Source organism: Odocoileus virginianus, chromosome 9 (genome assembly GCF_023699985.2).
Source record: "Odocoileus virginianus isolate 20LAN1187 ecotype Illinois chromosome 9, Ovbor_1.2, whole genome shotgun sequence".
Lineage (NCBI taxonomy): Eukaryota > Metazoa > Chordata > Mammalia > Artiodactyla > Cervidae > Odocoileus > Odocoileus virginianus.
The window spans coordinates 18839985-18853086 of NC_069682.1; the positions used below are offsets into that span (position 1 = coordinate 18839985).

General features: G+C 37.3%; 1 protein-coding gene across 1 annotated transcript in view; it reads left to right on the plus strand.

Moving 5' to 3' along the window:
- The window catches only part of MALRD1 (MAM and LDL receptor class A domain containing 1), a 518391-nt gene that overhangs the window by 391017 nt on the left and 114272 nt on the right, over positions 1–13102 (plus strand). Inside the window, exon 34 of the mRNA XM_020872693.2 lies at positions 1553–1754. Within this exon, the coding sequence (XP_020728352.2) occupies positions 1553–1754 (202 nt within the window). The remainder of the gene's footprint in view (positions 1–1552; positions 1755–13102) is intronic.

The window sequence follows — 13102 nt, forward strand, 5'->3', positions numbered from 1 at the left end:
TGTACTAGTTTGCATTCCCACCAACAGTGTAAGAGGGTTCCCTTTTCTCCACACCCTCTCCAGCATTTATTGCTTGTAGACTTTTGGATAGCAGCCATCCTGACTGGCGTGTAATGGTACCTCATTGTGGTTTTGATTTGCATTTCTCTGATAATGAGTGATGTTGAGCATCTTTTCATGTGTTTTTTAGCCATCCGTATGTAAGAGGCACTTTAATTCTGATTACTCCTAAATAGTCTCTCTCTTTCAAGGAGTGTGAAGTTAATGTTGTAGTTCAGTTCAATTCAGCTGCTCAGTTGTGTCTGACTGTTTGTGACCCTGTGGACTGCAGCACACCAGGCCTCCCTGTCCATCACCAACTCCCAGAGCTTACTCAGACTCATGTCAGTTGAGTTGGTGATGCCATCCAACCATCTCATCCTCTGTTGTACCCTTCTCTTCCCATTTTCAATCATTCCCAGCATCGGGGTCTTTTCCAGTGAGTCAGTTCTTCACATCAGATGGCCAAAGTATTGGAGTTTCAGCTTCAGCATCAGTCCTTCCAATGAATATTCAGGACTGATTTCCTTTAGGATGGACTGGTTGGATCTCCTTGCAGCCCAAGGGACTCTCAAGAGTCTTCTCCAACACCACGGTTCAAAAGCATCCATTCTTCAGCACTCGGCTTTCTTTATAGTCCAACATTCACATCCATACAAGACTACGGAAAAGCTACAGTTTTGACTAGACGGACCTTGGTTGGCAAAGTAATGGCTCTGCTTTTTAGTATGCTGTCTAGTTTGGTCATAACTTTCCTTCCAAGGAGTAAGCGTCTTTTAATTTCATGGCTGCAGTCACCATCTGCAGTGATTTTGGAGCCCCCCAAAATAAAATCTGTCACTGTTTCCACTATTTCCCCATCTATTTGCCATGAAGTGATGGGACCAGATGCCATGATCTTAGTTTTCTGAATTTTGAGTTTTAGGTCAACTTTTTCGTTCTCCTCTTTCACTTACATCAAGAGGCTCCTTAGTTCTTCCTTGTTTTCTGCCATAAGGGTGGTGTCATCTGCATATCTGAGGTTACTGATATTTCTCCCAGTAATCTTGATTGCAGCTTGTGCTTCATCCAGCCCAGCATTTCTCATGATGTACTCTGCATATAAGCTAAATAAGCAGGGTGACAATATACAGCCTTGAAGTATTCCTTTCCTGGTTTGGAACCAGTCTGTTGTTCCATGGTTTTTTGTTTTGTTTATTTTAAGTGGTGAAAAATTCTGGTTGCACGCCTCTTCCAGCTTTTTAGAGACTTGAAATAGTTCACTTTGGGTTCATATCTAAGTTGGTATACAGAAATCAATATGACAAAACTAAACAAAGGTCTGATTCACCAAAGAAAATATAACATCCATAGGCAACCATGCTTAAATATATATATATAAAGTATTGTTATTGTCTTGTCACAATCCAAGACTCCATTCTTTCATTGACAACCTGGATGTCTGTGTTCCTTTAATACCTAAACCACAAAGAGTTGATTTTTTTTTCCTGTTTGTTTTCTTCCCTATTGTTAGGTGTATACTGTTGACGAATCTGGATTAAACATCCTCATGTGGTCAGTGATTGGCAATAAACGAACTGGTTGGATGTACGGACATGTTCCTCTCTCGAGCAATAGTCCGTTTAAAGTGGCATTTGAAGCTGATTTGAGTGGAGAAGAGAACATCTTTATTGCCATTGATGACATCTCTTTTACCCCAGAATGTGTATTTGGAGGTAAGCAATTCCTTCTGAAAATGTGGGCTGTACAAAGATTGTTTTAGATATCTAAATATAAAAGAATTGGGAATTTCTGAGGAATTGTATTTCTTTCCATGTCCAGTCTTATACATTGTAGAAAGAGCAGTATACACAGCTGGAGGTAAAGTTTTTCTCTCCATGAAACTTTATCATGAAATTTCCATGCCCTCTAGGCAACAAAGTAGCTTTGACTAAAGTTCTTTAAGAAACTCAGTGAAAATTTAGTTTTCTCAATACAGCTTTGTTGTCTATATATATTTTTTTAATTTCCAAAGGGTCACAGCAACTGCACAAAGACTGTTCTGTTCACCTGTCTCTTCCATCCAGATTAACTTTTCCCCTTCTGTTTCAACATTACAATCTAGAACTCTTATGCTATTGCATAAAGGAAAAAAAGTCTTGTCATTAACTCCTTTTCTAAAAAATCATACCTTTAACAAAAATCTAAGTTTCTGAAGTTTAAGAGGCTTCCACTTAAGTGGCTATTTGTTCTCATATAAATCCTTCACTTTATCAACATTAGAGAGTAGGATCATTGCCTTTCAAACTGTCCATTAATTTTGTATGTTGCAACTTTGCCGCATTTATTTATTATCTCCAACAGGGAATTTTTTTGGTGAAGTCTACAGGGTTTTCTATGTATACTATCACGTTACCTGGAAATAATAGCAGTTTTACTTCTTCCATTCCCATGTGAATGCCATTTACTTTTTTCCCCCCTGATTGCTGTGGCTAAGACTTCAATATTATATTGAACAAAAGTAAACAGAGTGGGCATCCTTGTCTTGTTCCTGATCTTTTTGGAGGTAAAGCGTTTATCCTTTCATCATTAGGTATAACATCAGCTGTGGGTTTGCCCTCTATGGGCTTTATTATGTTGATGTACATTTCTTCTATATCTTCTTTGGGAAAGTTCTTATCAAAAAATGGATGTTGATTTTACCAAATGCTTTTTATGCATTTATGGAGATGATCATATGATTTTTATCCTTTATTCTGTTTATATGGTGTATCACAATGACTGACTTTCAGATTTTCAGTCATCCTTCAACCCCTAGAAGATATCCCAGTTGATGATGACATACAGTCTTTTTAATGTGTTGTTTAATTTGGTTTGCTAATATTTCATGCGATATTTTTCATTCATCTTCACCAGGAATATTGACTTGTAATTTTCTTTCCTTGTGGTGTCCTTATTTTGTTTATGTATATAATTCTGACCTCACAGAATGAGTTTGAAAGTGTTCTCTCCTCTTCTGTTTTTGGAAGAGTTTGGCAAGTACTGATATTAGTTCTTATTTGAATGTTTTGTAGAACTCACCTGTGAAGGCTTCTTATGCTGGACTTCAGTGTGTTGGAAGATTTTTAATTACTGATTCAGTCTCTTTACTAGCAACCATCAGCTCAGATTTTCTGTTTCTTCCTGAACCAGTCTTAGAAGGTTGTGTTTCTGAGAATCAATCCGTTTCTTCTAGATTGTCCAGTTTACTTAAGTATAATTGTATGTATAATTGTATTATCTTTTTTTTCTGTGTTATCAGTTATAACATCCCCTCTTTCATATATGATTTTATCTGAGTCCTCTCTTTTCCTTGGTGAGTCTAGCTAAAGATTTGTCATTTTGTTTATCATTTCAAAGAACCAGCTCTTGATTTCACCAATCTTTCCTTTTGTGCTTTTAGTCTCTATTTCATTTATTTCTGCTCTAATCTTTGGTATTTCCTTCCTTCCACTAACTTTGGGCGTTTTTAGTTATTCTTTTTGAACAATCTTTCCAGCTACATTTTTTGTTGTTGTTGTTGTCGTTAAATTGAAAGAAAATAGATCTTCGGGGAGTGAATGCAATTCCAAAAAAAAGAAATATTATCCCGGGGCATCCCTTTTAACTTGACTTGGTAAATATAAAATGACAGCAACTAGCAAGATGCCAAACAAAATAACGAAATTCATAAGGAATTCATGGGGAGTAGGCAGCCACAAGGTCTCCTTGTTTATATTATCACTGTGACACTATGACAGTAGCTCTCACCTCATTCTTGAGTAGAGATGTTCCTTCTTTTTTTCCCTTCTCTGGATGTGAACAGAAAGTATTACTCTGGAGCATTTCCAGGACTGGTATATGCTCTTGAATGCAGATTATTTAAAAATGGAAATATTTGTCTGTTTTCATCATCTTCATCATTTATATGATCTCCAGTGATGTATTCTGCATGCCTAGAAGAGTCCTGTTATATAGGAGGTACTCAATACACATACCCTATGAATAAACAATGAATATGTCAAATGAAAAGATGAATAAGTAAAAGTTATCAACTGAATTTAAATGATACCCCTCTTCACTACCACCAGTGAACTCTGCCTCAAGTCTTATTCTCTAACCCTGTTTTGGAAAAAGGAAAGAGACAGCGACAGACAGAGCTATGTGATTTGCCCAATGTACTCTGTGTGACTGTATTGAGAGGTAGAAAGAACAATTTTACCAAAAATTTGGAGACATGAGTCTAAATCATGACTGTATCAGCAAACTCATATAATTTTAAAAGAAATCTAAACTCCTTAGATCATGTTATATCATCAGGGAGATGGAATAAACAATGTCTTCTGTCTCTTTTAAGTCTACTCTCTTATGATCATATGGGACAGGATTTGTAAAAGAGGATCAGGAAAGCAGAAGGAAGGGATAGAGAATGATCTAGAAAAGAAGAGAGTCCAGAGAGGATGATGAGGAAGTTTAGAGGGTCTAGGACTTAAAACAGAAACGTCATTGCGGGAAGACATAGAGGACTTCTCATTACTTGCTGTATTTATAAACTTGAGTAAGTCTGCCCTTTATTTAACCAAAAGTGAAGGGAAAGTTGCTTTGTTGCATCCAATTCTTTGTGACCTCATGGATCATATAGTCCATTGAATTTTCCTGGGCAGAATACTGGAGTGGGTAGCCGTTCCCTTCTCCAGGGGATCTTCCTGATCCAGGAATTGAACTGAGGTCTCCTGCATTGCAGGCAGATTCTTTACAAGCTCAGCTACCAGGGAATCCCATGTAACTAAAGTTGACTGTGCATCTACTGTGTGCTGCCCTGAACTTAAATTGAAAGACAGATGTGCCTATAATATTATTGCCAGTTCTCCAGAAGCTTAATATCTAAGGACATATTGGGATAGCACTGCATCCTTGGAAGCTTAAAATAGTAGTAAATGTAATTGAAACTCTCTTACCTCTAAACTATGGTTCTAAGACAATTTCATTTGACTTGAAGGCAGTATTAGGCATAGAGGAGTAGTTTACTGAACCATCAATGAATATTCCTGAGAAATATTCAGTGGTGTGCTGGTAAACTAGTTCTCAAGAGGAAAAAAAAGCCCCGTGTGTAGCATTATCCTATTTCCTTGGTGTCAATTCTGCAGCATGGTTAATTGTAATTTACCAGTATGACATCACTGCGGGTTGGTGGGTTTAAGAAGAAAAGCATGCCCTCTTTTTCTTTACATAGGCTGCTCTACACACACGTCAGAGGAAGGATCCTCACAGTTAATGGTGTTCGCTTCCTACCAACACCACACAGGACTGAAGACCACAACGGTGGTCCAGGGCAAAGAATCAGTTCAGTTGACTTGCTGTTGTATCTGACTCTTTGCGAACCATAGACTGCAGCACACCAGGCTGCCCTGTCCATCACCATTGCCTGGAGCTTACTCAAAGTCATGTCCATTGAGTTGGTGATGCCATCCAACTATCTTGTCCTCTGTCATCCCTTTCTCCTCCTGCCTTCATCATTTCCCAGCATCAGCGTCTTTTCTAATGAGTCAGGTCTTTGCATCATGTGGCCAAATTATCAGAACTTTAGCTTCACATCAGTCCTTCCAATGAATATTTAGGACTAATTTCCTTTAGGACTGACTGGTTTGATCTCCTTGCTGTCCAAGGGACTCTCAAGAGTCTTCTCCAACACCACAGTTTGAAAGCATCAATTCTTCAGTCCTCAGCTTTCTTTATGGTCCAACTCTTACATCCATCCTTGACTACTGGGAAAACAATGGCTTTGACTAGACAGACCTTTGTTGGCAAAGTAATGTCCCTGCTTTTTAATACGCTGTCTAGGTTAGTCACAGTTTTTATTCAAAGGAACAAGCATCTTTTAATTTCATGGCTACAGTCACCATCTGCAGTGATTTTGGAGCCCAAGAAAATAAAGCTTCCCGCTATTGCCATTGTTTTCCCATCTATTTGTCATGAAGTGATGGGACCAGATTCCATGATCTTAGTTTTTTGGATGTTGAGTTTTAAGCCAGTTTTTTTCACTCTCCTCTTTCACTTTCACCAAGAGGCTCTTTAGTTCCTCTTTGCTTTCTGCCATAAGGGTGGTGTCATCTGCATATCTGAAGTTATTGATATTCTGCCTGCAGTCTTGATTCTAGTTTGTGCTTCATCCAGCCTGACATTTCACATGATGTGCTCTGCATGTAAGTTAAATAAGCAGGGTGACAATATACAGCCTCGATGTACTCCTTTCCAATTTGGAACAAGTCCATTGTTCCATGTCCAGTTCTAACTGTTGCTTCTTGACCTGCATACAGGTTTCTCAGGATGCAGGTAAGGTGGTCTGATATTGCCATCTGTTTAAGAATTGTCCACAGTTTGTTGTGATCTACACAATCAAAGGCTTTAGAATAGTCAAGAAAACAGAAGTAGATGTGTTTCTGGAACTCTCTTGCTTTTTTGATGACACAACAGATGATGGCAGTTTGATCTCTGGTTCCTCTGCCTTTTCTAAATCTAGCTTGAACATCTGGAAGTTCATGGTTCATGTACTATTGAATCCTAGCTTGCATAATTTTGAGCATTACTTTGCTAGTGTATGAGATGAATGCAGTTGTGTGGTAGTTTGAACATTCTTTGGCATTGCCTTTCTTGGGGACTGAAATGAAACTGACCTTTTCTCTTCCTGTGGCCACTGCTGAGTTTCCCAAATTTGCTGGCATATTGAGTGCAGCACTTTAAAAGCATCATCTTTTAGGATTTGAAATAGCTCAGTTGGAATTCCATCACCTCCAAGCTTTGTTCATGGTGTTGCTTCCTAAGTCCCACTTGACCTTGCACTCCAGCAAAAAGGCAAAATGGTTGTCTGAGGAAGCCTTACAAATAGCAGAGAAAAGAAGAGAAGCAAAAGGCGAAGGAGAAAAGGAAAGATATACTCATTTATTGTGTTTTTTTTTGTTTTTTATTTTTTTTTTATTTATTTTTATTAGTTGGAGGCTAATTACTTTACAATATTGTAGTGGGTTTTGTCACACATTGACATGAATCAGCCATGGAGTTACATGTATTCCCCATCCTGATCCCCCCTCCCACCTCCCTCTCCTATATACCCATTTGAATGCAGAATTCCAAAGAATAGCATGGAGAAAGTCTTCCTAAGTGATCAATGCAAAGAAATAGAGGAAAGCAGTAGAGTGGGAAAGACTAGAGATCTCTTAAAGAAAATTAGAGATACCAAGGGAACATTTCATGCAAAGATGGGCACAATAAAGGACAGAAATGGTATGGACCCAACAGAGGCAGAAGAAGATATTAAGAAGAGGTAGCAAGAATACACAGAAGAACTATACAAAAAAGATTTCCATGAGCCAGATAACCATGATGGTGTGATCGCTCACCTAGAGCCAGACATCCTGGAGTGCAAAGTCAGGGCAAAGAATGGGCATATTTATTTTGCATAATGTATCCAGAACATTGCTAACGAAAACTTACCCTATCATAAGGATATTTATAGCATTTGTATCAGTTGGTATTTTCAAATCCCCAAAACCTCTTGGTTATGAATAACCATAAAGGGTGTTATCAATTTTTTAGTGCCTTTATTTTTTTTCTCAAATATTCACTTTGAAACCAGTATTTTTTCCTCCATTTGCTTATTTCAAGCATACCTCAGGCAGCATATTCTATAGACTTTGCCTTCTTCCCCCACCCCCACCCCCAACCCCAGTTCCCTTTTATTGCTCAAACTCTGGTTCAGGGGCTTCTTATGACTCATCAGAATCTCTCTTATGGCTGCATACCCGATTTGTCTAATTTACTCACTCATACCTATCAACTTAATCTTCTAGTCCCTTCTATAGTGTAAGTTCCAGAAAAGTATTTCTTGCATTTTTCTTACTCACCGTAGTAACCAAAAGATTTCTTTTAATTGCAAGCAACAGTATATGACTTAGCCTAACTTAAAGGCAGAAAATAAGTTTATTGGAAGAATATTAGGTTACTTCAAAAATTAAATGTAAAACTAAGAGTCTAAGACAGAAAAATGAGCAGAAAGTGAGTAAAACTGACTACACCAGTGGGTAAAACTGCCTAGTTCCACTGTCTATGAATACTTCCTTCAGAGCTGACCTGTTACTCTTTTATTTCTAATTTCTACATCATTCATCACCTGGACGATCACCATTCCTCTACTTCTTTAAAAAATTCATAATCCAGCCTGAATATTCTCTAACCGTATGGTTCAATTTAAATGTTGACCAGAAACAATAAATTATCTATCTATATGCCAGTGGTGAGAGAGGAAATAAAACTGAGACTAATCAAAATATAGTAATTCAGACCAGCTACAAAGAAGAAGGAAAATACTTAGAGACTTTCAATTGCCTGCTAAATACACTGCTTACTCTTTATTGCAGCTCATGGCTTAGCTCTGTGATTCTGGTTCTAAAATGATCCCTTAAAACAGGACCTCTTGCCTTTCTCTAGTCTTGTCCTATATTCTCCTATATTCTCTCCTCTCTTCTCATTTACTTTAATCTTACCACTTCTCAGGCTGGGAATGCCCTGTCCTTTATCTCCTCTTGTTAAAATCCTTTTTCACTTTCTAGGGCAGAGCAAAAGTCATCTTATTATCCTTGAATTTATCCTTGATATTCCCAGCAGGAAGCTAAACTCTGTTCCAGATTATCTTAGCCTTAAGTTTGCAGCTCTCCTGTAATATATCTTACATAGTATTTTGTGATATGTGTAGCTTGTTTTCTGTCACTTTTAGTTCCTCTACATTGAAAATTTTCCATTATCTTATCTTTTTAAAGAAAATTTTGTTGAGTGTAAGTGATCTTTAATTTTAGGTTGATGGATAAAAATATAAATTTGAAAAAAGTATATGATATAGAGTAGATATCCATTTTATATCAGACATGGTATCATGGCAACTGTAGATAAATAATTTAAAGCATAGTTTTAATACATGGGTCCTTTTTATAATACTGATTCTGTGAATCATTCATGGGTTTAATCTTTAAAGGAATAGTGATGAATGTACAAAAAGCTGAAGGAAAATTATTGTCTGTCCATTCTGATTCACTTACTGGTTTATAGAATATTATTAGGTTTTAAATCTGTTACTGTGGGTTGTGAAGTCCTCGCAGTCTGTCAAATGATAGAATAATTCCTCTTTGTTCCTGGAAAGGACTTTAGATTATAAGGGTAAAACACAGGAACCAGAAAAATGACATTAAAAGCTAATACCAAGCCAACTTATAGGAGTAAATCTGGATTCCCTCTTAACTACATTTGGAGGAGCTTGTCTGTTGTACTATGAGGTGGTTCTTATTTGATTTCCTTCTGATCCTTAGACTGGAAGGAATTTTGTTGAATTAGGGGGAAGAAATCCAAATGACAACCATGGAAAAATCAGTCCCAGTAAAAACTGTACTCCATTAGCTTGGATTTGACAAGAGCCTCATATTGAACATAACAATAAACCACACTTCACTGTCCCAACACTCTGTCTTAAAGGTGAATGCTTTTATGTGAAAAATGATGTTTACTACATAATCATATGTATTTTGTACCACAGTATATAAATATATGTATATTTAAAATAAAATATGGAGATTGTTATTTCTCTACTGTACAGTCAGTTTGAAAATGATCATAACCTTTGCTGACTCTTTTCTTTTTACTTGGAAATACTCAGCAAGCCAAATGTTTTACCAAGCCAAGCGTATCTGAGGGATTCTGGGAGTTTTTCAATAGCCAAGGTCAATCTGGGCCTGTTTAGTTCTCTTGGGCTATTAAAATCTGTTTCTATTATAGGTTTCCTAATTCCTGGAACACATATGTTGTTATCTGGAAAATGTTAGATCTATGAAAACAAGGTTGTTTGTCTGTTGCCTAAGAAATAGAATAAGAAAGTGACACTCATTCACTAAAAAATCTATTTTAAGAAAAGCTTTTTTTCTTTTCATTGAAAACAAGTCGCTTCAACAGAATGGCTGTTTTTCTGATAGCATCTTACTGACATGTGAGAACATTTTACTCAGAAAAGACTGACCACTCTTTTAAATAGGAAAATAGAAAATAAAAAACAACTTTCTTGTCTTAACAAAGAGTAAATAAATGGGTTTACATATATGAGTTATCATTTTCACTAATATGAACTTCCTCAAAATAAAAAATTTGAGGTTAGAGAAATAAGCAATTTTTTATTAAAAAAAAAAAAAGTTATGAAGGAATAGTAGACCCATAGTTGGTCTTCTCTGTTGGATGGATATAATTGATAAGAAGTCAGTTAAAGTTCTAAAATATCCAGACCTTGCATTTTGCCCTTTCTGCTGTTTCTGATTAAAATGCAATTAAGGTATGTTAAATAGACGTGCCTCCTATAGAATTCCATATGGAGCAAAATAATCCAACACACTTTAAAATAATCATTTTTTAATCTTCCCAATAAATCAATTTTTGTTTATCATTAAGCAACGAATGAGGTACTATCTCTACTAGTTCTTTTTGACTTAAAGTGTATTTTTAACTTTTAAAATTTTATTTTACAATGTTGTATTAGTTTCAGGTATATAGCTGTACATTTCAAATGATATTATTAGAAAGGCAGAAATTAATCTTCAAATTATATGGTTTTAAAAGTAATAGTAATTCAGTCATATAGAACACTCTAAACTGTAGGGAAAGCTATTCATTCCTATTCCTCAAAAGTTAATAGTAAGTTAAATATAGCTGGGTGTATTTGTCTTTGTATTTAGAGCCAAGGCCCTGTTAACTAAAAGTTATGGGCTATCCCCACCACTTTCTCTTGGATCATAGAGGCAGTCACGGCAGTGCAGCTGGGAGATCTCTAAAAGACCACCATATTTAACTCCCGAGTGATCGTCTCTACTGCCCACCTCCATATCTTCATCTTTGTATCTGCCTCTCTCCTTTGACTTTCTCAAGACATATAGAAAGTACCCAAAGTGTATATGAAATTCAGCAATGTTCCCTCACAGACAGATTGCCTGAGACTCTTAGATTTCCTTCAATTGTGTGTATTTGTAGAGTGTGTTAAAGAAACAGCTTTCCACTCTCCATCTCAACCTTTCTACACTGAGACAAAGATGTGATAATTGATTGATGCCAAGACTCCCTCTCATAATTCCTATAAGTGAAAACCTTCCCATTTACAGGAATGACAGCAGCATTCTCTTCTCTGCCCCATCTCAACTGACAAAGAGTATTGTGCTTAGTAATTCAGTAGCGTCTGACTCTTTGTGACCCCATGAACTGTAGCCCACCAGGCTCCTCTGTCCATGGGATTCTCCAGGCGAGAATATTGGAGTTGGTTGCTATTTCCTTCTCCAGGGAATCTTCCCAACTCAGGAACTGAACCCAGGTCTCCCGCATTGCAGGTGGATTCTTTACCATCTGACCCACCAGGGAAGCTCAAAGAGTACAATACAGTCATAATCAAAATAGTCAAAGAGTAAAATACAGTCATAATTGGCAGAGTATAATACAGTAATTCCTGAAAGAGTCACTATTTCCTCTGCAATTTTAGGCTTAATGGGAGAGCACTGGTGAGGCTGAACCAGAAGTTAAATCACTGAATAACCACAGGACAGTGGACCTTTATCTTATAAGGACAGTGGACTTCATAGTGTCAGATATTGGAGAACCATTTTTGAGCAGGATTCTTCTTTTGGGAAATGTATAGTAGAAGCAGTGTAAAGCATAGATTAAAAGGGGAGTGTACTTAATAATATTGGCCCTAATATAGAAGTTAAGAGTTTAACATTTGGGAAATTCTTTGACTATTGAGTAAAATTTAGTTAATATGGAAATAGAGCTATCAGTGAACAGTAGCATTAAATTAAGTCAAGTACTTAACCTGGCCCAACAGTGCATACAGAAGAGGCCATACCAGCGTAGATATGGCAGACCAAGAAGTATAGTATAGCACCATCTGGAGAAGATAAGAGAGGAATTTATCTCATCCACTGGGTTCTCTCTCTGGGTTCCAGGCTTCATGACAAGAAAGAAATGACCAACAACTGTTCTCACATTCCATATTTTATGCATGTTTCCACATTCACATATGTTTTAGATTATTGAAGGGTATAAACAGGCAGAAAATTCTTCATTTATGCAATTTCAGACATTTGCAGTGGAATCACTATTTATAGTTAGGAAGGTATTGGCTATCATTGTGGCAAATACTGATGTTGGGTAAAAATGATAACTCTTTAGAGGACCTCTTAACATGTTCTGCTCCTTCAGCTTTTGATTTTCCCCAGTATGGAAAATGCGTTTTTGATTTCCTCTCACGTCCAGCCTCTGTGTGCTGGGGGAGAGAGTGGCTCCATCACAACCTCATGTTGTAGGTAATCCAACATCCACTGCTGTGTGTCTTTCCTCCAGCCTTTCTGTCACTAGCAAAGAGCTTCATGGTTTCGAATAACCTGCCTCTGTGTGTCGTGCATGTGCACATATATTCTTACACACAGTTTTTACACAAAAGTACATATATGCATTTATCAGTGCTTATCTGTTAAGTTCAATCACTCAGTTGTGTCCGACTCTTTGCAACCCCATGGGCTGCAGCACACCAGGCTTCCCTGTCCATCACCAACTCCCGGAGCTTGCTCAAACTCAGTGTGCATCAGTGATGCCATCCAACCATCTCAGCCTCTGTCGACCCCTTCTCCTGCCTTCAATCCTTCCCAGTATCAGGGTCTTTTCCCATGAATCAGTTCTTCACATTAGGTGGCCAAAGTAATGGAGCTTCAGCTTCAGCATCAATCATTCCAATGAATATTCAGGACTGATTTCCTTTAGGATGGACTGGTTGGATCTCCTTGCAGTCCAAGGGACTCTCAAGAGTCTTCTCCAACACCACAGTTCAAAAGCATCAATTCTTCAGCACTCAGCCTTCTTTATAATCCAACTCTCACATTCATATATGACTACTAGAAAAACCATAGCTTTGACTAGATGGACCTTTGTTGGTAAAGTAATGTATCTGCTTTTTAATAGGCTGTCTAAGTTTGTCATAGTTTTTCTTCCAAGGAGC